General features: G+C 46.5%; 1 protein-coding gene and 1 long non-coding RNA gene across 6 annotated transcripts in view; both read right to left on the bottom strand.

Annotated features, from left to right (window-relative positions):
- Window positions 1–23762, bottom strand: part of LOC146404836 (uncharacterized) — a 259354-nt gene extending 235592 nt beyond the window's left edge. For all 5 annotated transcript variants that reach the window (XR_014842014.1, XR_014842015.1, XR_014842016.1 and 2 more), the window contains exon 1: window positions 23606–23762. Coding sequence is in view for 1 of the 5 variants with exons in the window: in XM_085019400.1 (XP_084875526.1) it covers window positions 23606–23625 (20 nt within the window). In the remaining 4 variants the exon portion in view is untranslated. The remainder of the gene's footprint in view (window positions 1–23605) is intronic.
- The window catches only part of LOC146404833 (uncharacterized), a 1439763-nt gene that overhangs the window by 980821 nt on the left and 432059 nt on the right, over window positions 1–26883 (bottom strand). The gene's annotated exons all lie outside the window — the stretch shown is intronic.

Genomic DNA, 26883 nt, shown 5'->3' with positions numbered 1-26883 from the left:
CTCTACCCACACCTGCCCAACCATACATGCCTCTTGTCTGATTCCCCTTTCTTATTGCTTACTTTGCCCAGTTGGACAAAGCACCTGCCAAAGGACAAACACCTGCCACAAGGTCGTCCCTCAATCATGATGTGAATGTTGGGTTGAAAAATGGGTAAATGAATGTATAAAGTGCATAATGCAGACACAAGTATGCATGCACAGACACATACATACACACACACACACACACACACACACACACACACTCACAGTCTTACATGTCTTTTGCGTTTCTTGTTTCATATACACATCTTGTGCCTTTAACTGGCTAGAAGACCCCTGCCTTAGGACTTTGAGATTTAGCGACATCATTTTTATCCTAGATACTCAAGACATTCTTGTTGGCTAATTCATTTTCATTTTTTTTTTCCTAAAGAGGTCTCCATCATCTCCTTCCATATTGCTCTTGATCCTGATTCCCACTGACAGACTATTCTGTGCTATTATATCTGTGTTTTCTTTTTGTTTCACATATGAATCCCGTACTCCTTTGGCCTTCCTTCTACCCACACGCTTTGAAGTAAACTTCTTTGAAGCCTGAGACTATCTTCTTTTAAAGCTCTAGCACAGAACTTGGTCCGTGGTAACTGCTCCATAAAGACTTGCTGGTTGGCTGACTGGGAGATGGGAGGGGGGTATACCTATAAGGATCTTGTGATATAGTGATTTATAATAGGAAACATACAGGCATACCTCAGCGATATTGTGGGATCGGTTCCAGACTACCACAATAAACTGAATATCGCAATAAAGCGAGTCAAACAAATTTTGTGGTTTCCTAGTGCATATAAAAGTTATATTTACACTATACTATAGTCTAAGTGTGCAATAGCATTATGCCTTTTAAAAAAGTACATACTTTAATTTAAAAAATACCTGATTGCCAAAAAATGCATCATCTGAACCTTCACTGAGCTATAATCTTTTTATTGGTGGAGGGTCTTGCCTCTGATGCTGACTGATCAGGGTGGCTGTTGCTGAAGGTTGGACTGGCTGTGGCAATTTCTTAAAATAAAACAACAATGAGGTTTGCCACATTGATTGACTCTTCCTTTCATGAATGATTTCTCTGTAGCGTGCAATACTGTTTGACAGCATTTTATCCACCGTAAAACTTCCTTCGAAATCAGAGTAAATTTTCTCAAACCCTGCTGCTGCTCTATCAACTAAATTTGCAAAATAGTCTAAATTGTCTGTTGTCATTTTAACAATCTTCACAGAGTCTTCACTAGGAGTAAATGCCATCTCAAGAAACCATTTTCTTTGCTTTATCCGTAGGAAACCATTCCTCATCCATTAAAGTCTTACCATGAGACTGCAGCAATGCAAGATACACTTCTGGATACACTTCTAATTTTAATTCTCTTGCTATTTCTACCACATGTGCAGTTACTTCTTTCACTGAAGTCTTGAACCCCTCAAAGTCATTTATAAGGGTTAGAATAAACTTCTTCCAAACTCCTATTAATGTTGATATTTTGACCTTTTACCATGAATCATAAACATTTGTTATGGCATCAAAAAATAGTGAATCCTGGGAATTCCTGTCGTGGCTCAGCGGAAATGAATCTGACTAGCTTCCGTGAGGACACAGGTTCAATCCCTGGCCTCGCTCAGTGGGTTAAGGATCCTGCATTGTCATGAGCTGTGGTGTAGGCTGCAGATTCAGCTTGGATCCTGTGTTGCTGTTACTGTGGCATAGGCTGGCAGCTACAGCTCCAACTGGACCCCTAGCCTGGGAACTTCCATATGCCATGGGTAGGCCCTAAAAAGACCAAAAAAAAAAAAAATGGTGAATCATTTCAGAAGGCTTTCAATTTACTCTGCCCAGGTCTATAAAAATGCATTTCTTTCCTTTTTTTTTTTTTTTTTTTGCTTTTTAGGGCCATGCCCGCAGCATATGGAAGTTCCCAGGCTAGGGGTCCAATCAGAGCTTTGGCTGTTGTCCTTCACCACAGCTCACAGCAACTTTGGATCCTTAACCCACTGAGTGAGGCCAGGAATCAAACACCGCATCCTCATGGATACTAGTCAGGTTTGTTACCACTGAGCCACAATAGGAACCCCTGAAATGTACTTCTTAAATAATAAGACTTGAAAGTCAAAATTACTCATTAATCCATGAGCTACACAATGGACATTGTCTTAGCAGGCATGAAAACAACATGAACTTCACTGCACATCTCCATCAGAGCTCTTGGGTGACCAGGTGCATAATCAATAAGCAGTCATATTTTGAAAGAAATCTTTTTTTCCAAGAGTCTCAACAGTAGGCTTAAAATACTCAGTTAAACCATGTAGTAAATAGATGTGCTGTCATCCAGGCTTGTCTCTCCCATTTGCACAGCACAGGCAGAGTAGATTTAGCATTCTTCTTAAGGACCCTGGGACTTTTTGAATGGTAAATGAACAACAGCTTCAACCTAAAGTCACCAGCTGCATGAGCCCTTTACCACAGAGCCAATCTGTCCTCTGAAGTTCTGAAGCTGGGCATTGACTTCTCCTCTCTAGCTGTGAAAGTTCCAATTGACATCTTCTTCCAGTATAAGGCTGTTTCGTCTACATTGAATATCTGTCATTTAATGTAGCCACTTTCAATAACTATCTTAGCTAGATCTTCTGGATAACATGCTACAGCTTCTACATCAGCATCTGCTGACTCACCTTGAACTTTTATATTATGGAGTTAGCTTCCTTCCTTAAAAACTCATGACCCCATCTCTGCTAGCTTCGATCTTTTTCCCTATAGAGTCCACTCCTCTCAGCCTTCATAGAATTGAAGAGAGTTGGGGCCTCACTCTGGATTAGGCTTTGGCATAAAGGAATATTGTGGCTGATGTGATCGCTGATATCCAGACCACTAAAACTTTCTCCATATCAGCGATAATGCTGCTTTGCTTTCTTATCATCGGTGTGTTCACTGGAGTAGCACTTTTCATTTTCGTCAAGAAACTTTCATTCACAACTTGGCTGTCTGGTGCAAGAGGCCTGGCTTTTGGCCTATCTTGGCTTTTTACAGGCCTTCCCCACTAATCTGGATCATTTCTAGCTTTTGATTTAAAGTTAGAGATATGCGAACTATTCCTTTCACTTGAACACTTAAATACCACTGTACAGTCATTAATTGGAGGCCCAAGGAGAGGGAAAGACTTGGGGGGGAGCAGTCAGAACACAACATTTATTAAGTTCACCATCTTATATGGGTGTGGTTCATAGCTCCCCAAAGCAATTATAGTGTAACATTAAAGATCACTGATCATAGATCACCATAACAAAGAATAATGAAAAGGTCTGAAATAGTGTGAGAATCACCAAATGTGATACACAAAGAAAGAAAAATGCTGTTGGAAAAACAGCACCAATAGACTTGCTTGATGCAGGGTTGACACAAATCTTCAACTTGCAAAGAAAGGCAATATTGGCGATGCACAATACAGCAAAGTGCAATAAGACAAAGTATGCCCCTATACTTGGTCCTGTCCCCTTTCCTGGCACAGAGCTTGGAACACCCTTGGAATTTCCTAAGAGGTGACAGCTAAGGAGGTATCTTTTGTTATATTAATGAGGTGACTTCTGGAAAGCCTTTAGGTAAACTAAGGATGGGGTCCTGGTTGCCAGAGGAACTGACCTCAAGATTAGAGATTTCAGTCTCACCCTTCACCTCCTGGGAGGGGAAAGGAGAAGAGCTGGAGATGGAATTTAATCAGCAATGGCCAGTGATTTAATCAATCACGCCTCTGTAATGCAGTCTCCATCGGGAAACACGTGGAGGATTTGGGGAGCATGGCCCACCCTGAGAGAGCATGGAACCCCTGTGCCCTGTCCCGCATATCTTGCCCTAGTCATCTCTTCCATCTGGCTGTTCCCAAGTTATAGCCTTTTATGATAAACCAGCAATCTAGTGAGTGAAATGTTCCTCTGAGTTCTGCAGGCCTCCCTGGCAAATTAATCATACCTGAGGAGGAGGTCATAGACTCCAGTCTAGCCAGCTGATCAGAAGCCCAGGCGACAACCTAGACTTGCAATTGCCTGTGAACTGTTTATGCACTGGGGGGTGTAGGGGGTTAGAGATAGTCCTATAGAACTGAGCCTTTAACTTGTGGGATCTAAGTCTATTTCCAGGTAGATAGTGTCAGAATTGAATTAACCGTTAATTTGAGTTGACAGACACACATCAGAGGTCTTCTTTTATAAACTTGGTGCCTGCATTTCTTATCCCTTTCTCTATCCTTAGCATTCACCTGCATTCATTAAAAAACAAAAATAAGCCAAATAAAAATGACTTCAAAGGGTAATGTCCCCACCCCACACTTCCATATCCAGGGCTCCATGCACTCACCACCTGTGAATGGATTCCTCCTTGCTAGGAGCCTTCTCCAGGAATGAATCAGTTGGTCTGCTCAGAAACCAAGCACAATGAGGTCATTCAACCTGGGGCTCCAGAAAGGAGCCTCCAGCCAGGAATTTCTGCAAAAACTGATCCTGATTAAGACTGTCCTGATCAATGTCTGCTCTTGCACTGACGAGGATGGCTATGAATGGTCCCAGCAAGGCCAGGGACAGCAGGTGGGCCTCTGAAGGCACAGGAGATCTCAGAATGAACACAACACCTGCTCTCTACACACGCAAAACTCCTAGAAAGAGCCCTCATGTGCAAAAGATTTGGTACCTCATGTCCACCAGGCCAGCAGGCCAGGGCACAGCCTTAGAGGTACTCCATCTCCTGGGGACTATCCCTGGGTCCTGCCCTCTGGCTTCCCAAGGTCCCTCTGGAGGTCTCAGTGCTGGTGAACAGCGAGATACGGGTGAGGGCTGGTTGGAAGGAGAGGGCCCTCCTTTTACAGTTGTACCTGGCTTCTTAACTTTACCACAAGGGCACACCTGTTATCTTGACTCTCTTGAATTTCCATGGGGCTGGGCCCACAGAAGGACAGTCCCAAGGGCATCAACCAAAGAACATGTTTGGAATATCTCCCCAGGTACTCCAACAGACCATTGCTGGGAACTGCACAGTGAAGCTGGCCATAGCCTTGAAATCAGGCCTAGGATTCTCCAACCTTCCTTCAGGGAGCACCATGTCCTTTGCTCAGGTCTCAGATCCTATAGGACCTAGACCCCAAAGGCCCCAGGGAACAATGTTACTCGAAGCTACACACCCCTTGTCTCTGAGCCCCGCTAAAGTTTTCTAGCCTGAACATAAACAAGCCAGTTCACCAAACATCACAGGGAACGAGACTTAGAGTTGCCTTTTTTTTAAGAGGTCTCTATACCCAAGTCTGGAGCCCCTGATGTTTGAGGGCTTATCCCTGATTCACTTTTAATTTTACGCAGTACTACCCCATTATGAAACTCGAAAACCACGCCAGCTCCAGACTTTGCTGGCATTGGGAGGGTTGCTCTGGCTGTCCCAGAAGATGGCAGAACAACCAGGTAGCCCAAGTGAGGTGTGCGAGACAGCTCACTCACCATCCTTGCTCACCTTCCCTCTGTGCTGTGAGGGGGGATGGGTCTTCAGGCTCCTCAGCAAAGTCAAGCCCTAAAGCCATCGTGGTGTTTCAGATGCTACAGTGCTGCCCTTGGCATTCCTAGGGACCGTCCTCCTTCACTAGTGCCAGGGTCTCATAAGGCCCTGCTATGTGAGTGACGGCCCTGCACTCGGGAAAAAAAGCAGCCAGCGGTCTTCACTTTAGCCTGAGCCCCATTCCCAGAAGGTAGGAGAGGAAAGGGAGAAAACGGCCAAGCATCTCCCCAACCTGGGCACCAAGCTTGGGGATTTTCACCCACTCTACTCTTCCTAACACTCAGGAGGGCAACTCTCTCCTCTGTGGAGCCCCCACTGGCTCGGTGGGAGCACTCCTGGGTAGGCTATAGTGGCAAAGGCAGGTTTGAGCTCACAGGCTTGATCCAAAAAGGCCACAGTCTAGGCTTGGCAAGACTCTGAACAGCTCTGGGAAGCTGAGGTTGGGTAATGATTAGTGTACCCTGAAAACCTTCATGACATATGGGAATGTTCTGTTCATCAGAACTTACACAGGCCTTGGCTTATTGTGCAGGTGCCATGATGCCTCAGAATTTCTTAGCAAGACTCTGTGCCTAGGTCCTCTTGGGCTAAAGCCAGGCTCTTAGGCTCAGGAACTGCACGTCACCAGTGGGTGTGTGTATCTCCTGTGAACATCACGGCCATGCAGAGAAGCTGAGAACCGCTAGACTGGACTGCACTCAATGCATTGATACAGGAAAGCATATCTTGAATCTACCACGCTCCACAGGGCCAGCCACACCGCAAAAGTTCAACAAAGAGCTGCCAATTATAGTGCATCAGTCCCTAAGTGGATTTGTTAGTGGCCTGCCTCAGGGCAGGGGATCTACAAACAAGCCTTTGATGGCCAAGAGATGGACCGCACTGCACCACCTCGTTCCCCTACCCAGAGAACAGGCCAAGTGGACAGAGCAGGGCAGGCCATAAAGTGGAGATGGAAGATCTAGAATGAGGGCTGTCTGGAGGTCCAGAGGATGGTATCCAGCATGACCTGGAAAGCTGCTGAACCCATGAAGAGACCCAGGCGGCCATGGAACCAGCATCAGAGAGGCCTGTCAGGCAAACGAGGCGTAACGACTCACCCAGGAGCACCACTACAATCCCAGGGTGGGCTCAGCAAGGAGCCCCAAACAGGCTTCAACTCCAGATGAACTGGGCCCTGAGTGAGGGGAGCAGACCAGGGACTGAAGCTCAGGAGACTGAGAGGAACCTCAGAAGAGATGGCTTGATGCTGAGCTGCTGATCCAGAGCCCCTGAGTCATAGCAGTGTGAGCCCCTGCATGCAAGGAAGCCTGAGTTGGAGGCTCTGCTCATGGCCCTGGCAGAGAGGGGACAAAGACATGGCATCAGGGCCTCTGCATATCATTTCAACAGTGCAAGCCAAAGAAACATACTAACTAACCCCAAGAGAGGCAAGGAGGTAAACACATCACCTGTGTCATCTTTGAGGGTAACCCTGAGAAAGCCCTGACCAGGCCAGCCGTCACACATCTCTCATCACGGCCCCAGCCTGACATCTTCCTCAAGGCCCTGATTTCTTTAAGGCCAGCCACTTCGGCGCATGCCCTTTGGGTGTGTGTGTATGTGCGCATACACCGACCTCAGGCATTAGAAGAGCAAGTGTTTATGTGCTATACTGTCCTCACAGGCATTTCTACTGAAGTTACATTTTCCTTAACCTTTATTGCAGGTGAAAGAAAGGCATAAATGTGCGTATGGAATTACTGACACTTGTAGGATATATGAGGGACATTAAAGGCTCTGTTAGGATTTGATGACAGCTGCCAAGAATCTTTTCTATAATCATAAATGAGATAAGCACAAAGCAATGAAGACAACATAAAAATCCTGGCGCAGGCCAGGGCAGGTGTTTCCCCGCTGCAGTTAATGACCCCAGGGGAGTTCGGGGCAGACCCACAACGTGTGCAGGCGCCCCTGTCCAGGGGCTCAGAGGGCCAGGAAGCCTCAGGGGTGGCACACTCATTCTTGATGTCTATTCTTACCTGTATTTTTTTTTCCCAGCTGCTACCCCTGCCTGGAAAGGCTGCCCTCCCAGCATTCGTCTACGGGAATCTGGCAGCCTCGGCATCTCCCAGGCTTTGTCCAATCCTCTTCCGCCTGGAAGGGAATCAGACTTAGCTCCCCCCGACTTCTCTAGGCCATCCTCGAGCACTTGCACAGTAGGGCACCTCCTGGCTTCACTGCAGGGCGCATGCTGCTCATTCAGGCAAAAATTTCATTGGGCTCATTAGCTACACCCTGGAGATACCTCCGTGAGCAAGGGGGTACCTACTGCCTCTACTGTTCTTTACTTTCAAGCGCTTCCACCCTTCCTTCCAAAGGTGCTCTATTCTGACACTGGCAAGCAAATTCACATCATGAATTCACCCCACTCTGTTACTGACCCGAAGGAGACCCTTAAGGAGCAGAGTAAGCCTCAGAGAAGCCACGTGGTCCACAGAGCTTAACTCAGGGTGCTTGGCTTGTCTGTGCTTCCCTCTCTCCACTCCCCTGGCCCAAGCCACACCCAGGGTTCTCCAGCCTCTCAGGCCTCACACATGGGAGAATGAAGGGAAGGGGCAAGGAGCAAGGGAGGGGGGCTACGGTTTCAGTGATCAACCTGAAGGCAGATCCCAAGCAGCCAACACTAGAAATGGGCCTTCTCTCCAGTCACTCCACCACTGAGGCAGGACAGGGAACTCACTGCAAGCTGTCGGGGAACTCAGCCCACCCCCTCCCCCCAGCATCACAGGCCAGGCAGACTTGCTTGGAGGCCAGTGTGGAGTGGGGAGGCTCTGGGACCCAGGGCAGGCCCACCTAAATGTCCTTGCCTCCTCCCACTGCTTCCCAGAGAGAACTCCAGTTTAAGGTTCTCATGGCCACATGGACTAAACCAAGACCCAGGGGGAATGGCACCTCCATGTTTTAAAGCCCCGCATTTAACTAGGGCATCAGGGTTTGGTTTGGAGCTCTCCCCTAGGCTCCCAGATAAACATAAGTCAAGAGTCCACAGGCACAAGTGTTCCAGAGGAAGGCGTTCTTCTGGTGAAAGCTTTGGGCCAGGGGTCTTCTGGGAAACCCAGGGGAAGCAGGAAGGCCACACTGCATTGAGAATCACAGATGGGTCTTTACCAGTTTGAGTTGAATCCTCTGTGGACTATTTCATCCTTTGTCTGTATCTCCCCACAGTACCTGTAGGGATTCCTGCCTACGGTGCGTTTGAGTGAGTGGTGCTCACCATCCTACTTCCATGGGTTTATATGATAGTGGCGAGGAATGAGATTAATTACTGGGAAGGAGAGGCTGACACTCATTGCTGGTGGACACCCCTGTAGGGCTGGAGGCACCTATTATACAGGTAAGATTTGGCAAGCCATGCTGGGCTGAAATAGAATACTAAAAAGAGAAGTTCAACTCTCTTTCAATCAAGAAAAGGCATTTTTGTTTGCTGTTGTTGTTGCTGTTCTGCTTTTGTGTTTTCCTGACCCTCCTTTCAGGAAAATAGGAAAGAGAAGGGAAAACAAAAAAAATACAAAAAACAACATTCTCTTAAGCTTGAGAGTGGCCAGAGCTTTTGGTGGTTCAACTGCAGGTTCACTAACTGTTCCCATCTGGGTGGTTTCCCCAAGCAGCCAGTAAGAGGTAGCCTCCCTGCATCTACTCATGGTACCAGCAACAAATAACAGCATTTTGGGGATTGTTCACAATTCCAAGACCCTTGATATTAATCAAATCTAGGCTCTGGCTCCTAACAGGAAGGACCTCAACTCAAAATCACTCCAAATTACAGACAACATGCTCCAGGGAGCTGCTACCTGCACAGACTCTAACTTCACATCAAACATCTGCAGGATGGGTGGGAGTATAACTGGCAGAGACCAAAAGACCAAAACCAGTCAGAGCCCTGGGAGTCCTTGACTAGAGCTGGGCATCAGATTCACTGGGGCCATTTCCAAAGGTGTGAGCCCAGGCCCTGCCCCCAGAGGCTCCCTTTATAGGTTTGGCCCAAGCCATCTGTATTTTGCAAAAGCAGCTCCACAATTCTGGTGTGTACACAGGATCACAAGCACAGCTGCACAGCACACAATAGCTCTGTGAGCCCCCTTGTTCTAAGCACTGGATTCAACTCAGCAAGGTAACCGGCTTCCACACAGAAATGTGTTGGTGCTGGGAGGGTGACCCTTCCCTAGCAATGGGAAGCCCTTGTCATTCTGCTCCTGAAGAGGCTGGATGGAAGAGTGTTAGGCCACACCACCCAGAAGGAGTTTAAAACACTGACCTATGGCCTAGCAATCAGTCAGCAGGGTCCTGCTCAGGAATGACTAGCCCAGAGGGAATGGGCTTTTGAACTCTTTAGAGGAAAACTAAAGAAGAGTTTTTTGGTTTAAAAAAAATGCAAGCCTCAAAATATAATGTGCCAAAACCTCAGGGAAAAGGTCAAAAAATACTGCTGCTTTTTCCCAATAACCAGTCAAAACGCTCCAACCAAGCCAACTACTTTGGTGGCTAAAAGCATGATGCTGGTGCCGGAGTGCTGGGTTCAAATCCCTGCAAAGCCTCACACGGGGTGACCTTGCACAAGTTACTCTCTCTCTCTCTGAGGCTCAATTTCCCCGTAGGGTTGTATAAAGATTAAGTGAGCTAAGATTCATAAAGTGCTAGAATGGGCTGGGCCCAGTGTGTTGTGTAAATGTTAATAACTGTTATTACTGGCTGCAACGTTCTCATGACCACTGCCAGTCATTCTTGGGCACCAAGCCCTGAAAAATCAGGATCTGAGGAACCACCCCCCACCCCACCCCACCCAGTGCTCCCGACGGCAATGGCAAAATGAAGACACTCCTCTCTGCCAGCCTTTGGAGAGTTGGGTTTTAGAGAGAAACCGGTCTAGGAAGTATTTAGATGGACCAGTTGAGTGAACTGTGTGACGTTCGTAGACTGGAATGTGATGTGACTCTTACAAATAACGGTGAGTGCAGAGGAATCCACATGGAAGACTAGTGTGATCCAGGGTGCGTGAAACAAACAGGCAACAGAAGAGGATAGCCCCATTTCTGCTGAAAGTATATACGTGCAGCAGCACATATGACTCATACTCCACAAGCTCAGATATGCCAAAAGTATCACATGTCGATACATAAATCGACTCAGATCTGACTTCAAGTTTCACTGTGCTGGGCTGGCAGGAAGTTCACTCTTGGGTACTCTTCCCCTAACCAGTATCACACAGAAATCCAGCATGCTAACGTGGTGCCCAGAAATCAGAGACTGGCCTCTAGCCTCCTGCCCTTGGACTGTACTGACATCCTCATGGTCCAGATCACAGGCCTCTGGCAGGTATGTTTCTGCTCGTTAGGTGGGGGCACGGTGGGGGGCGCTCTTCAGCAAGGCTGGAAGCGAGGTGCCTTTAACCTATCCTCAAGTGTCCTGCCTCCTCTTTAGGTGCTGCCAGGACAGGTCAGGTTCCCTGAAACTTGGGGCCAACTCCACCCCTGACCAGGGCTATCTTGTCTCCTTTCCCAAACCCCCATGCACACTTGCCATAATATGCAGCTTTGGGGAGCTTGTACTTTTCTGAGAGACAGAAAGAGGGGCAGCTTCTGCTTCCTCCTCTACCAGAAGTTCCCCAGGCATGGAATGTACAGGCTTGAAACAGGGGAAGGAAGGAGCCAGGGAGAACACACTGATGAAGAGCACAGGGCGTTACTTAACTGTGTGTGTGTGTGTCTCTCTCTGTGTCTCTGTGTCTGTGTATCTTGCATGCCGCCTCCTTCCCTGAGTCCCCGTTCAGTGCACCCTTCCCTAGGCTGCAGCAACACCTCCAGATGTGTTTCTGTGCTTCACCACCTCCCCTCCCCATAAGCCTTCCTGGAGCAACAGAACAAAGAAGAGGAGCAAGAGGGGCTGAGTGTCACTCATTCCGGTTCTGCGGATCCAGGGGACCTGGCTTGTTTGTTTTGGTGAGCTGGCCAGCTGCGAGCTGTTTGGTTTGGGGCTATAGGATTAGGGCTGATTTCCTTTCTGAGTTTTGTGCAGTCGGGGTGAGAAGGCGGCTCCCAGGTTGAGGACACCCTGGGCCTGGCCTCTTGGCTCTAGTGTCTCAGTGCTGCTGGGGATTCCAGCTCTCAGACTTGGGGATCCCCTTCTTAAGCCTGTGAAAGGCCATTCCCTGCCCCCCTCCCAGCAGATTCTCAGCATTCCCAGGACATGCAGTTTGGGGGGTCCTCAAAGACTCTTTGATCTTTAGATCCTCAAATCCACCGGCATGTCAGGCCATAAACATTGTGCTACCACCCTACCACCCTATCACCAGCCCTCTGAGTGACAATGCCTATGCTTTGAATTCTGGCTCAGATAAAAAAGGCTAGGTTCTATTTAATGATTCCCATCTCTAAGCTTTCCCTTGACTTGATTAGAAGTTCTTCTAGGTAGACACTGTTTTCCTACAGGCCAACTATAGGGTAAAAAAAAATAACCAGACCCCCAAAATACACCTGCTGAATGACTGACCTGGATGGATAGATGGACAGATGACTAGGCAGACAGATGGACAGATTGCAAGGATGGCAAACATCCTTTATGGGAATCTTCCCATAATGGAAAAAGGTTTTCCATGCATTTATCCGATGAATATTTACTGTGCACTAACTATATGCCAGCCATTGTTTTTAGGCTGCTGGGGTTCATCAGTGAACAAAAATACAAAAAAAAAACCAAAAAACAAAAAACTTCTGTCTTCCTAGAACTGTATTTTATCAGAAGGAGACCTATAAACAATAAACATTAGGGATTCTCAGTGGGTTAAGGATGTGGCATTATCACTGCAGTGGTTTTGGTCACCGCTGTGGTGCAGGTTCAATCCCTGACCTGGGAAATTCCACATGCCATGGGCAGGGCCAAAAACAAAAACAAACAAACAAAAACAGAAAAATAACAAACATTAAAAAACAAGCAATTTCATCATGTGTCAGAAAGTGACTGTTATGGAAATAAAATAAATAGAACAGGATAAGGAGGCTCCTCTCCTTGAGGAGAGGCAGGTTGTAGTGCATAGAGGAATCAGAGTAGGTCTCATTGAGATGATAACATCTGAGCAAAAATTTGAGGGAAGTGAGGGAGTGAGTCATGTGGCTATTTGAGGAAGGAGCATTCCAGGGGAGTGAACAGACAGCACAGTTTGTAAAATGGAGCATTCTTGGCATGTCTGAGAAATTGCCGTGAGGTCAGTAGGCTGGAGTGGAGTAAGTAAGAAGGGTAGCAGGAGAGAGTTCTACTGAGATGGGCTGGCAGATCCTGCAGGGCCTTAGAGAAATTGAGAGCCATGGAAAGGATTTGAGAAGAGGAATGACTGATTTAAATTTTGGAAGATCCCCTCTAGTTGCTATTTTGAGAATAGACTGCAGAGAAACAAAGGTGGAAACAGGCTGTTACAGTTATGCAGGTGAGAAATGATAGCAGCTCCAACCAAAATGGTAGCCATGGAGGTGGCAAGCCTAAGCAATGGAAGGATAGAGTTGGCATCAAGTGGATGGAGAGGGCTATGGGTGGAGCAGGTTTAGGAGGCAGGGTGGGCATGAGCAGACCAGGAGAGCATGCTGAGCTTAAGACATCATCCAAGTAGACATCCAAATAGATATCTGAAGGCTGGAGGTATGAATTTAAATTTGGACATCAACAGTGACATATGATACGCAAAGTCATGAGACCAAGAGATCACTAAAAGAATTAATGTAGCTAAAGAAGAGAAGAGAACCAAGGACTGAGCCCTGGGGTACATCATTCTTAAAAGATCAAGGCGATGAGCAGGAACTAGCAAAGCAGACCAACAAGGAGCAACTCGCAAGGCAGAAGGAAAACAGGGTGTGCTGTTCTGGAAGTCAAGTGATCCCTACCTAACACGGAGAGAAGTGATCACTTGTGTCAAATGCAGCTGATCAACCAGGTGGTCAAGAAAAACCTGACTACTGAACTTAACAATATGAAAGCTGTCAGGATTAGTTGGTTGAGTACTAGGGAGCAAAGGCTGATTTAGAGTGTGTTCAGGAGAGAATGGGAGGAATCCACACGTTTATGTTTGACTGACCTTCGACAACCATGCCCAAAGCACACAATGGGGAAAGGATTGTCTCTTCAATAAGTGGATGGATATCCACATGCAGAAGAATGAAAGTGGATCTTTATATCCTATACAAAAATTAACTCAAAATGGATTAAAGACTTAAATATAAGACCTGAAAAGGTATGGGAGTTCCCATCGTGGCACAGCAGAAAAGAATTGGACTAGGAACCATGAGTTTGCGGGTTCGATCCCTGAACTCGCTCAGTGGGTTGAGGATGTGGGGTTGCCATGAGCTGTGGTGTAGGTCACAGATGTGGCTCAGGTCCTGTGTTACTGTGACTGTGGTGTAGGCCTGCAGCTGTAGCTCTGATTTGACCCCTAGCCTAGGAACCTCCATATGCCATGGGTGTGCCCCCCCAAAAAAAAGACCTGAAAAGGTAAAACTAGAAGAAAAGATAGGGGAAAAGCTTTTTGACATTGATCTTGACAGTACTTACTTTTTTGGTTATAACACCAAAATCACAGGCAACAAAGGCAAAAATAGACAAGTGGAACTATATCAAGCTAAGCTTCTGTGCAGAATAAAAAGGAAACTATGGAAGAGGAGAAAAGATCTGTAAACCATATATCTGATAAGGGTTATATCTAAAATATTTAGCTCAATATTTTTTAAAAAATGGTGTTAAAATGGGCAAAGGACCTGAATAGATATTTTTGCAAAAGAAGATACAGAACAAGCACATGGAAAGATACCAAACATCATTCATCATCAAGAAAATGCAAATCAAAACCACAATAAGATATCACCTCACACCTGTTAGAACAACTATCATCAAAAAGACATAATATAACATATGTTGGTGAGGATGTGGGAAAGAGAAAAACTTCGTGCTCTGCTGGTGGGAATGTAAACTGGTACAGCCACTATGGGAAACAGTATTAAAGTTCCTCAAAAACTTGAAAATAAAACTATCATATGATGCAGCAACCCCACTTTTGGGTATATATCCAAAGGAAATGAAATCAGTATCTCAAAGAGATAGCTGCACTCACATGTTTATTGCAGCCTTATTTACGATAGTTAAGATATGGAAACAATCTAAATGTCCACTGAAAGAATATTACTCAGCTTTATGAAATGAAGGAAAGCTTCCCGTTTGTGACAACATGGAGGACATTATGCTGCATGAAATAAGCCAAATACTATATGATCTCATTTATATGTGGAATATAAAATACTCAAACTCATATAAGCAGAATGTAGAATGGTAGTTGCAAGGGGCAGGGGAGGGGGAAATGAGATGCTGGGCAAAGGGTACAAAAGTTCGGTTATGCAACATGAATGACGTGTGTAGCATGGTGATTGATGGTAATTAACAGTTCTATACTGCATACTCGGAATCTACTAAGAGGACAGATCTGAAATCTTCTCAGCACACACACATATACACAATGGTAATTATGTAGAGATGATGGGTAAGTTATTGAGTTTGACTGTGGTGATCTTTTCACTATATATATATACACACACATACATATATATACATACATCAAAACATCAAGTTTTAGACCTTAAGTATATATAATTTTTTATGTTCATAATATCTCAACAATTTGTTTTCAAGAGAGAGAGGATGGGAGAAAACAGGTTGGAGACAGTGAGCACAGACAACCTTCCAGAAAAACTCTGCTGCAAATGGGGAGCACACACAATGTTGCAAAAGAAATGGGTTCAAAAGAAGGTTTTTGTTTTTTGTTTTGTCTTTTCTAGGGCCGCTTCCTGCGGCATATGGAGGTCCCAGGCTAGGGGTCGAATAGGAGCTGTAGCCGCTAGCCCACGCCAGAGCCACAGCAATGTGGGATCTGAGCCGCATCTGCAACCTCCACCACAGCTCACGGCAACACTGGATCCTTAACCCACTGAGCAAGGGCAGGGATCAAACCCGCAACCTCATGGTTCCTAGTCGGATTCGTTAACCACTGCGCCACGACGGAAACTCCCAAAAGGAGGTTTTTATAAAGTGGGAGAAACAATCACATGCCTGCCTGCTCATGGAAGCGATTCAGGAGAACATGAACAACTGAAGATGGGGGAAAGAAGTGGGTAATATGGTCGGAGCAACATCCTTGTGCAGGTGCGAAGGGATAGGATCTTATGCCCAGGCGAATAGGTTGGCTCTAGAGAGGTGCATGGACAGTTCATCAAGTTACAGCCAAGGAAACAGAAGACATGAGGGAAGACGGAGGCAGGCAAGGAGGGATGGTGGTGGAGTCCATGGAGGCTGATGACTTCCACTTTGTCTTCACGAGGGAAACAAGGTCATACAGGAGGAAAACATGAGAGATCTGGAGAAAGACGTGACAGAGTAAAGGCATCATCCAGGATGATGGGAGAGTGAGGGGACTAGGCAAATAGAGGATGATGACCTGGCAGCAGCTGAAGGCTGCCTTGAAAATCGTGGGCATAAAAGTGACATGAGTCGGCATGAGTGTATTTTTTTTTTCCCCCTAAATCAGCATGGAGTAAATGGAGAGTTGGATTTAGCCTTGGTTGTGGTTTTACCAAGACAGTACAGTAAAATGAGATGGGCCAGAGAGTGATTCTAATGATTGACCATGGAATGTAAGTTGTACTCTAGAAAGAAGGGTTTCCATTTTAGTAAGTGGGAACATGTGAGGTCTTTCACTTTGCCAAGAGTGAGCTGTGGATGGAAAATGTCTGAGACTCACTGCCCCGGAGCCATCATTAACTCAGTGGCTCCCCAAGGATTTAATGGTGGTGCCCTGACTCCTGAACTAGCCCTCACGGTTGTCTTGCCAAGAGGTGTGATATAGCACAGAGGCTGGCAGTAGAACAAGGAGGCAAGGGGTGGTTATATTTGTATTAAACTTGCTCTTAGGCTACACATGGAGCACCCTATTCATGCCAGACACAGGCCTCTCTGGGCCATCACCAAGCCTGGCCTTACCAGGCGTGTGTCAGCTCTGATCTTAGCCAGGACTCTCAGCTCCTCCAATTGGGCCAAAGTATCTCCAACATGCAGCTGCCTCCCCCTGTCCTCCTGCTTCCCTTCTTGTTGCTGACCTTTCCCTGCCCCGTTTGTTAATCCCGGGACAGCAGCTCTACCTCACTTCGTGTCCTCTGAATTTTCAGGGATTTCTGAATCTCTGCCCCTGGCTTATCCGACCAAGTCCTTGGCCGTTCTGCCTTAGTCAACCCTCTGCTCCTCCCCACCCGCTGGCCCCAGCAAACATGCAGAGAACTTCTGCACACTCACCTCACCAGCGAGCCTCATTCTTACACACTCAGACCGAAAGTTCACTGGCGCAGCCTCACCCACCCACTGGCAGGCAATCAATCTCTAGGCCTATTTCCAGAATCATGACGACAATAACAACAGTAGTAACTACTACAGTGTAACTACTGAGAAGATAAGAACCTGATCTACTTTGCTCACTGTTATGCTGATGTTCTCAGAATCCAGAGAGAGCCTTCCAGGAGTAGGTATTCAGTAAATATCTGAGGAACAAAAGAATAAGTGATGCTTATAAAGCCTCGGGGATGGCACTATGTCTTTTTTTACACATAATCTAATTTTAATCTTCCCAATAACCCCCTTCTATGCAAGAGATGACACTGTACTAATTTTATGGAAGAGAAAAACTAAGATGCTAAAGAGTCACATAGCTAGTAAATGGCAGAAACAGAATGAGGACCCAGTTCTGTTTCTCTTTTACGGGCCTTGTGTGGATCCATCCAGCCCAACGAGTCCCCAAAGTCACCCTGCCCCTCCCTGACCTCCCCTCAAAGGACAGAAGGAAAGTCTGCCATCAAGAGCACCCAGGCCAGAACGCTCAACAGTCTAGCCACATCTCATAATTCGTGGTATGAGAATGGCAAACGCTTGGGTACCAGAAACGTCTTTGGTTCCCCACCCCCAGCTCTGGGATGCTAGGCTCCAAGGATGGCCCAGCACCTTCAGGAAGCTCTCTGCCTGGGGATACCAGATGACTGTCCAGAGCTCTGGACAAGGACTGCAGAAATTCCTCCCACCAGTGACCACACTTTGTCCCTTCCCTCCACAGACAGTTCCGTTGTATTTTCTGGGCTGGTATCTCAGGCATGAGGTGGGACTTTAGTGACAGGACAGTCCAGATGCCTGAATCAGATGCAAAGACTACAAGTTGTCCCGAAACACCCATTCTCTCTTTATTTAAAAGAGAACCCCCAAGTTGTAGGTGGGTATGCAGCTGCCCAGCTTGTTATGACCATATACCTAAGTTCTATGCAATAGGGTAACACCAGAAGTAGTGTGTGCTTTTCCTAGATCAGTAACTCTCAGCCAGGAGTAACTTGGTCTCCATTCCCCAGATGTTTCTGGTCATCACAACTAGAGGGAGCTACTGGTATTTAGTGGACAGAAGTCAGGGTTGCTACCAAACATCCTACAGTGCACAAAACAGCCCTCCATAAAAATAGAATTACCTGGCCCCAAATGTCAATGGTGTCGAGGTTGGGAAATTCTTTTCTAATGTCTTTAAAAGGAATGTGCATGCCCTCCCCCAGACTACGAGTCAAGGAAAATTGGAGTCGTGAGTATCCTTGGACCTAGAAAGAGAAGCCAGATGCTTGGAGATGTCCGACACCCTAGCAGCCCTGGACTGCCGACCTCCATCTTTACCATGGAAAAGAAATAGCCCCTTTTATTTAAGCCATTGTATTTCGGGGCCCTTTCATTACATCAGCTTAGTTCATGCCTTAACTGATACGATGGATTTTAAGAGGGCAGTGACTTGGACCCCTGAAATATCTTACACAGGCACCAAGGGCCAGACTGCCTTCTTTGGCCATACTCCCAGACTGCTATCTGATGCTTATCTGAGATGCTTTCTAATCCCAGGATAAGTAGGAGTCCAGTGTAATATAATTTCATGTAATTCCTTGCTCCCATTCTCCCCCTCTCTGTCTCACCCTGTCTCCTTGTAGTAGGTAGAATAATGCTACCCTAAACATGTCTACGACCTAATCTCCAAAACCTGTGACTGGTACGTTACAAGGCATGGGGGAATTAAGGTTGTTAATCAGATGACTTTAAGAAGAGTACCCTGAATTGTTCAGGTGAGCCCAATGTTACCACAAAGGTCCTTATCAGTGAAAGGGAGCGTCAGACAGGCAAAGACAGAGTGATATAGTGTGGGAAGGACTCCACTGCCCACTGCTGGCTTTGAAGATGAAGCACGGACCATAAGCCACAGAATCTGGGCAGCCTCTAGAAGCTGGAACAGGCAAGGAAATGGGTTCAAGGAAATGGAATTGAAGGAAAACAACATTCTATTCCATTTCCAACATCTGATTTTAGTCCAAAGACACTCATTTAGGGCATCTGACCTCCAGAACTGTAAGATAAATTTTTGTTTGTTTTGTTTTTTTAGGGCTGTACCCTCGGCATATGGAAGTTCCCAGGCCAGGGGTTGAATCAGAGCTGCAGCTACAGGCCTACACCACAGCCACAGCAAAACCAGATCCAAGCCATGTCTGCAACCTATACCACAGCTCACAGCAACTCTGGATCCTTAACCCACTGAACCTGCATCCAGGGATCGAACCCACATCCTCATGGATACTAGTCATATTCGTTATTGCTGACCCACAACGGGAACTCCCAGATAATAAATTCATATTGTCTTAAGCACCATCTATCTGATAATTTATTAAGCATCCACTAGAAACAAATATTCACCATTCTTCAACGTTATTCCTTTCTCCTTCTTCCCTCTCTCTCTCTCCAATCTAGCTTCCAGGGGTCTATTTATTCTCTATGAGAGTCTGAGCCAGTGTGGCACACAGACCAAGGCCCAAGTGGTCTATGTCTGGGGCCTCCGGGAAAGCTCTTACCGACAGAGAATGAACACCAGGGAGAAGAGTCTGGTCACACGACCCCAGGGCCTGGGCTGGGTCCAACAATTCGTGGACTCAGGAATAATTCCCTTTATGACTTGCTTTCAGAAACATACATTTCATACATTTGCCCCCCAAATCCTGCAGTATGCAGCCCAGTCCTACTCTTTGTGAAAACCAGGTTATCACTGGATTGCCTGCAATACCAAAGGTGTCCCTACCCAATGCCAAAGGGACCACTAGGTGAGAGTCCTACTAACTGGAGGCAGAATTAGCCAACCCTCTAATTCCAAAGTGTTTAGCTCTGGAGCACAAAAAGTTAAACACCTTCTTGCAACACATTGTAAACATGTCAGTGTGTTTAACATGTTAACCGTCCTCTGTTCTCCTGCCCACGTGTTTAGAAAAGAAACAGGTTATGATGTTTAACTAGTGAATAGATGTATGTGCTCATAGCAGCTAACACTTTTTAAACACTTGTGGATGCTTAAAATTATGATGTGTTTAAGATTTGAACACGTTTGCTTTTCTACACTCTTAATCCAATGAGTGCTGGCTGTATTTTTTTTTTCCCCCAAACAGCAAGGGTCTGTCCACCTGGCAAAGGCCAGTCGGTAATAAGTTCCTAAAACTGCAAACTGCATTGTGGTTGTTGTTGTTGTTAAAGGGGTTTTGTGTTTGGGGGTTTTTCTTGGTTTTTATTTATTTTTTTCGCCTATTCTTTCCCCTCACGAGGAGAGCGTAAATAATAGTCATTCTTTGGAGGATGTCTGGAGTCCTATTCTGTTAGAGACTCTAAAGGGTGTTAGTGGAATCAGCTGGGAAGCTTTACCAATTTCACTACAATTTCAGAAAATAAAAACCAGAGAGGCTCCTGGTCCTGCCCAGGGCACATGGAAGTATATGAAGGGCCTGAGGGTTAAGCCAGACCTCCAGGTGCTACTTGGGGCTCTATCTACCTGTCTTCTCCACCAAACCTGCCCAAACCAGTAGCTGGAAAAGGCAATAAATAATCTTGCTCCCTTCCAAGCCTGGGCTCACAGTGCAGTCATGGCGAGGTTCTTTCAGGTTGTCAGTCTGCTTTCCTCCATCTCACTGTGACCTCTCACCTCTTCTTTCTCTCGCTTTCTTTTTTTTTGCTTTTTAGGGCCTCAAGTGCAGCACATGGAAGTTCCCAGGCTAGGGGCGGAATTAGAGCTGCAGCTGCCTACCTATAGCACAGCCACAGCAACGTAGCATCCAAGCCATATCTGCAACGTACACCACAGCTCACGGCAATGCTGGATCATTCTTAACTCCCTGAGCGAGGCCAGAGATCGAATCCGCATCCTCACGGATACTAGTTGGGTTCATAACCCCCTGAGCCACAACAGGAGCTCCCCTCCATCCTCTCTTGCCCAATGTCTCCAATGATCTCCCCACTGATCTCCTCTTCCACTCACATCCCTTGTTTCTCCAAACCTCACTTCCTACTGCATCACTGCTGGAAGTGGCCTTTCAATGACCCATCAGACACCCTCCCTGACTAGGCCTGTTTCTTGGCCAGTGTCTCCCTCCCTCTCCTCCCTCTCTGCGCTTCCGCCTCCCTGGACTTCTCTTCCTCTTCACGACTTCCTGCCCCAGGGCCTTGAAATATTCTGTCCTCTCTGATGGAAGCCATTCACTTTTAGGTCCTCTTCGACTAGATAACTATCCAAACAGCAGTGTCTCCGGAGTTCCTGCTGTGGCTCAGCAGTAACAAACCCCACTGGTATCCATGAGGATGTGGGTTCCACCCCTGGTCTCACGCAGTGGGTTAAGGATCTGGCATTCACGTGAGCTGTGGCGTAGGCCGGCAGCTGTAGCTCTGATTCGACCCCCAGCCTGGGAACTTCCATATGCTGCAGGTGGGCCCTAAAGACAAACCAGCAGTGCAGTGTCTCAAGAAAGGGCCTCCTGACTACCACAGCCCCTCAAATCCAGGCAGACTGCCCCCCTTCTCTATGCCATCCCAGCACTCTTTGCCCGTCTAGCACCTTATCACCACCACATATTTAGGTTTATTCCCCAAGGGCAGAATCTATCACTGTCTGTTCAGAACTGTATCCCAGCACCCAAGGCCAGCATCTAATGAAGGTTTGTCGAATGGCCAATGGGACTTCTGGCTCTTCAGCCAATCTTGGGGTCATGCAAATAAAGACTGCATTGTGAGTTGGGGGCTGTGAGTATAGTTTCTGACCTGGTACAAGTTAATTTCTCTGACTCTCAGCCTGTATGCATGCAGAATGGGGAACCAGCTCAATTCAGCAAAAGCTGTTGGAGCTGGCACCAATGTTTAGGCACCCTGCCAGGCTCTCTTGGTGCCTGTAAAAAAAAAAAAAAAAAAAAAAAAAAATCACAAGGGCTTTTCCTTCCTTGCCCTTGAAGCACAAAGAACTTGTAGTTTAGTGTCCAGATAAGACTTCTACATAATTAAATGCAGTAAGGGGTAAATTTAATAAAGCTTCAAGATAATTTGAAAGGACAAGGAAAAGCACAGACGAACCTACTCATAAGTGACAGACTGAGAAGTTCTCCTGGAAGAAAGGACATTTGGGCAAACCTAAGAATGGGTAGGACTTCAACAGGACAAAAGATGGGGGAAAAGAAAGAGTCTTATTAATCCAGTGACATTAAAAGCCTGAAGATGGAGACACCTGCTTGAGGATCATCTAGGACCCAGGTTGGCTGCTACATAAGACATAGAGGAGGAAATGAAACTGGAGAGGTATATTGGAGTCTGAACAGCATGAGATCTGTTTTTGTTTTTGTTTTGTCTTTTTCTAAAAGGGCCGCCCGCACCCAAGACATATGGAGGGTCCCAGGCTAGGGGTCAAATTGAATCTGTAGCTGCTGGTCTAGGCCACAGCCATATCAACGCCAGTTCCAAGCCACATCTGCAACTTACATTACAGCTCCCGGCAACGCCAGATCCTTAACCCATTAAGCGAGGCCAAGAATCAAACCTGCATCCTCATGGTTGCTAGTCAGATTCATTTCCGCTGAGCCACAACAGGAACTGCCAGCATGAGACCTTGAAATGCCACTCAGGAGTTTAGAACAAATTCGTAAGGCAGTGGGGAGTGCTGGAGGACTGAGCTGGGCAGGGACACTACACTAGGGGGGTCAACCCAGTTGCAAGGACTGGGCTGGGATGACCATTTGAGGGCTAGCTGCAATTACTCAGGAGAGAAGGGAGAGGAAGTGAGAAGAGGTGGCTGAGATCAGAGACCAAAGAAAGAGGCAGCAGGATTTAGGAGCTGATTGGATATGCAGTCAAAGGAAAGAGAGAGTGAATGATGTCAAGATTTCAAGCCTGAACCATCAGGAACACAAGGCTGCAAAGAAGAAGAAAAAAAAATGCAGAGAACACAGGAGCAGTGGGTGGGAGTTAGGATAGCATGTTTCAAAAATGTTCACTGTGAGTCGCTGATGAGGCTGCCTGGTAACAACTCTGTCCGCCATGAGAAATGCCAGGCTTGAAACTGGAATGTAGGTTAATACCTTCTCAGCTTAGTCACAAGGCTACTGGGAAAATCAAAGCTACTGGGACAGAAGTCACTGCAGGACAGACAAGTCACTCTGAACGTGTATCGTAATGATGATTTGTATTTTTATTACGGGTATAAGTACATCTTTAAATATCTCAGAAGTAAAGATGGAGAAACTATGTCTAGTCTGTCTCTTTCCCTGGAGATTAGAAACCTAAAATTGTCCTCCGAGTGTTAAAACCAACCCATAAAAAAGCAGCCTGGAAGTCCTTGAAAAAATAATGGGTTCAAGACCAGCAGATGGTGAGAAAAGGGCTGAGTCCCTGGGGACACCACTGGCCTTACCCACGCCAGGCGCTGTCTAGGGATGCAGAAGCAGGAGCATTTCCATTTCTTTGGAAGACCTGTCCCTGGAACAGAGCACCACTTGGGTTCTCAGACCTAAACACTCCATCAACCGATCAATAACACGGATGCTTGGATTCTGGCACCGGCAAAGCCTATTCACGATTCCCGGGATACAGAAATAGAATTTGGGTAATAAAATAAAGTCTGACCTTTTTTTCCTTTCCTCCATGCTTAGCCTGGTTTCACCTGCTCATAGGATGCCACGAGCAGAGGCTTTGCCCCCGCCCCCCCTTCAGCCCAGAGTTCTGGGCGCTGAACCCATACGCCCAACACCTCAGCTGGGTCGTGGGCCGAAGCAGCGCCACCAACTCAAGATGGCGGCGGCGGGCCTGTGCCGTGGAGCGTGAGCAGTGCGCCTGCGCCGGCCCAGCAAAAACTCCGCCCCTAAACCCGCCCCGCTGTGGGAATCTCCATAAAGCAGCCCCGCCCATAGCCTGGACCCGATCCCCGCGCTCTAGAGCCCCGGCTCCCCTGCAGCTTCCGCCTGTGTATTATCTGCTCAAAGAATAAAGTTTCTCCGATCTGAGTAGAACTCAGCCTCATTTTATTGGCTTGAACAACACACCAAGCGGGAGGACCCTCTTCGGGGACCAACTCAAAATGGTCATTAACAATTCTACCCCCAGAAATTCAGTTTGGCCTTGGAATGGCCTGGATATTGAGATTTTTTTTTTAAGTTCGCTATGTATTCCAATTTCAAGTTTGAAATATATTGCTTAGTGCCATAAGTGATCTCAAATTGTACAAACAACCTTCTTATTTCTACCCAGCCTCTCCTGTTACCTGCCAAGAGGGAAAGAAAAGGTGAGATGAAAGCCCTGGGCAGGTTAAACCTCACACTCTTCAGAGAGGCTATTACTAAAAAGATAACAAATAACATGTATTGAGGAGTTCCCGTTGTGGTTCAGTGGGTTAAGAACCCAAAGTAATATCCGTGACGATGTGGGTTCGATCCTTGGCCTCACTCAGAGGGTTAAGGATCTGGTGTAGCCACAAGCCACAGCATAGGTCTCAGATGCAGCTTGGATCCTTTGTTGCTGTGGCCATGAAGTTGGCCGGCAGCTGCAGCTCTGATTCGACTCCTAGCCTGGGAACTTCCATACGCTGCAGGTGTGGCCCTAAAACAAAAACAAAAGCAAGTATTGGTGAGGATGTGGAGAAAAGGGAACATCTGTACTTTATTAATGGGACCACAAATTGGTGCAGCCACTATGAGGATTCCTCAAAAAATTAAAAATAGAATGACCATACAACCCAGCCATTTCATTCCTGAGTATTTTTCCAAAGAAAGTAAAACACTAATTTGAAAAGATATATGCCCCTCTATGCCCATGACAGCATTATTTACAATAGCCAAGATGTGGCAACAACCTAAGCGCCCACTGATAGATGATAGATGATAGATAGATAGATAGTTAACTCAGCCAAAAAAAAAGAATGAAATCTTGCCATTTGTGACAACATGGATGGATCTAGAGGGTATTATGCTAAGTGAACTAAGTCAGACAGAAAAAGAAAAATACCATATAATTTCACTTACTTGTGGAATCTAAAAACAAAACAAATGAACAGGAGTTCCTCTTGTGGCGCAGCAGAAACGAATCTGACCAGGAACCATGAGGTTGCGGGTTTGATCCCTGGCCTCAGTCAGTGAGTGGAGGATCCGGCGTTGCTATGAACTGTGGTGTAGGTTGAAGACACAGCTCAGATCTGATGTTGCTGTGGCTCTGGCGTAGGTCGGCAGCTGTAGGTCCGATTCAACCCTTAGCCTGGGAGCCTCCATATGCCTCAGGTGCAGCCCTAAAAAAGCAAAAAAAAAAAAAAATGCACAAATAGAAACAGAGTCACAGATACAAAGAACAAAAAGGTGGCTGTCAGAGGGGGGAGGAGTGGGGAAGAAAAGAAATAGATGGAGGAGATTAAGAGGTGCAAACTTCCAGCTGCAAAATAAATTCCATGCAAATGTGTCTATGCCACTGCTGCAGCAATGCCAGATTCTTAACCTGCTGCACCACAGCAGGAACTCCTGGTTTTCCATTTTTGTCTGTGATTCCTTTGGAATCTGGTAGTGGAAGGTTGGTTCCCTGCAGGTGGCCTCCCAGAGAGGGAGCCGGCTTTCTGAAGTTCCTCTGCTCTCTGTGGTTCCTCTGCAGTTTTCTGAGCCAGGTAACTTCTTGTGCAGTATATTAAAATGTTTAAATTTTAGGTAATAAAATAAATCACTCATCTCCTGAGACTAGCACTACTCGGTGCATGATTCCGTGTCAGAGTTTCAGCTGCCTATGTGTGCTGACTTGAGTTGACTCTGCTGGCTGGTCTCTGGACTGATCAGGAGGCCTGGAATTCATGCCATGCAATTGCACATGTGAGTCACAAAGCACTTGACAGACACGGAGTCAGAGCAGCAGAGACATCTCTTCTTGCCCCTGGCATGCCCACCGTGGTAGACTTTACTAGTGTCTACTAATCACCAGTTCTCTTCCCCTTTCTGGCAGCAGAAAGGCTAGACTCTTAGAACATCCCTTAGAACAGGGCAGACCCGTGTGCTGTGAGAGGAAGGGACGCCCAGCCTGAGGCAGGAAAAAGCCCATACAGAGTCTTTCCTCTCTTCCTCTGCCTCATTGATTAAGGAGGCCGTGTTTCAGACACATGGCCCTCCTGGATCCCTGAGTTGTCCTTCGGGGGAACATTTGCTTTGCAGAGTCACCAGGACTGGTGTGAGTGAGAAGTGAATTGTATGTGTTAAAACACTGCTATTTGAAGATTGTACATGGGAATGTGACCCATAGCCCATCTTCCATTTAATTCCTATAATAGATTGGTGACTTTTAATTTCCTTTTGCTGTTATGACAAATTGCCACAATCCTGCTGTGTAGCACTGAGAACGCTGTCTAGTCACTTATGATGGAACACGTAATGTGAGAAAAAAGAATGTATACATGTAAAGTTACACTTACATGTAAGTATACACTTACAGCATGGTCCCCATTCTGTACTGTAGGAAAAAATATATAAATAAAAGACAAAAAAAAAAAAAAGCCACAATCTTAGTCAGTTAAAACAATACAAATGTGTTATCTTACGGTTCAGGGGGTCAGAAACCCAAAATCAGTCTCCCTGAGCTAGAATCCAGGTGTTGGCAGGGCTGGTTCCTTCTGGAGGCTTTAGGGGAAAATCTTGTCCCTGCCCTTTCAAGCTTCTGGAAGCCACCTGCCTTCTTTGGCTCGTGGCCTCTTCCTCCATCCTCAAAACCAACAGCACAGCATCTTCAAATCTCTCTCTTTCTCTCTCTCTGACTTCTGCTTCTGCCATCATCTATGATGCTGACCCTCCTGCCTCCCCCTTATAAGGGCCTTTGTGATTACACTGGGCCCAGCCAGATAATCCAGGATAATCTCTCATCTCCAAGTTCTTAACCAAATCACA

Source organism: Sus scrofa, chromosome 3, assembly GCF_054392235.1.
Source record: "Sus scrofa isolate SSC_HxYL_T2T_F1_AM1 chromosome 3, Sscrofa_HxYL_maternal_Yorkshire_Landrace_v2.0, whole genome shotgun sequence".
NCBI lineage: Eukaryota > Metazoa > Chordata > Mammalia > Artiodactyla > Suidae > Sus > Sus scrofa.
Note: the sequence above shows the minus strand (reverse complement) of the source record. Positions and strands in the feature narration are given on the sequence as shown.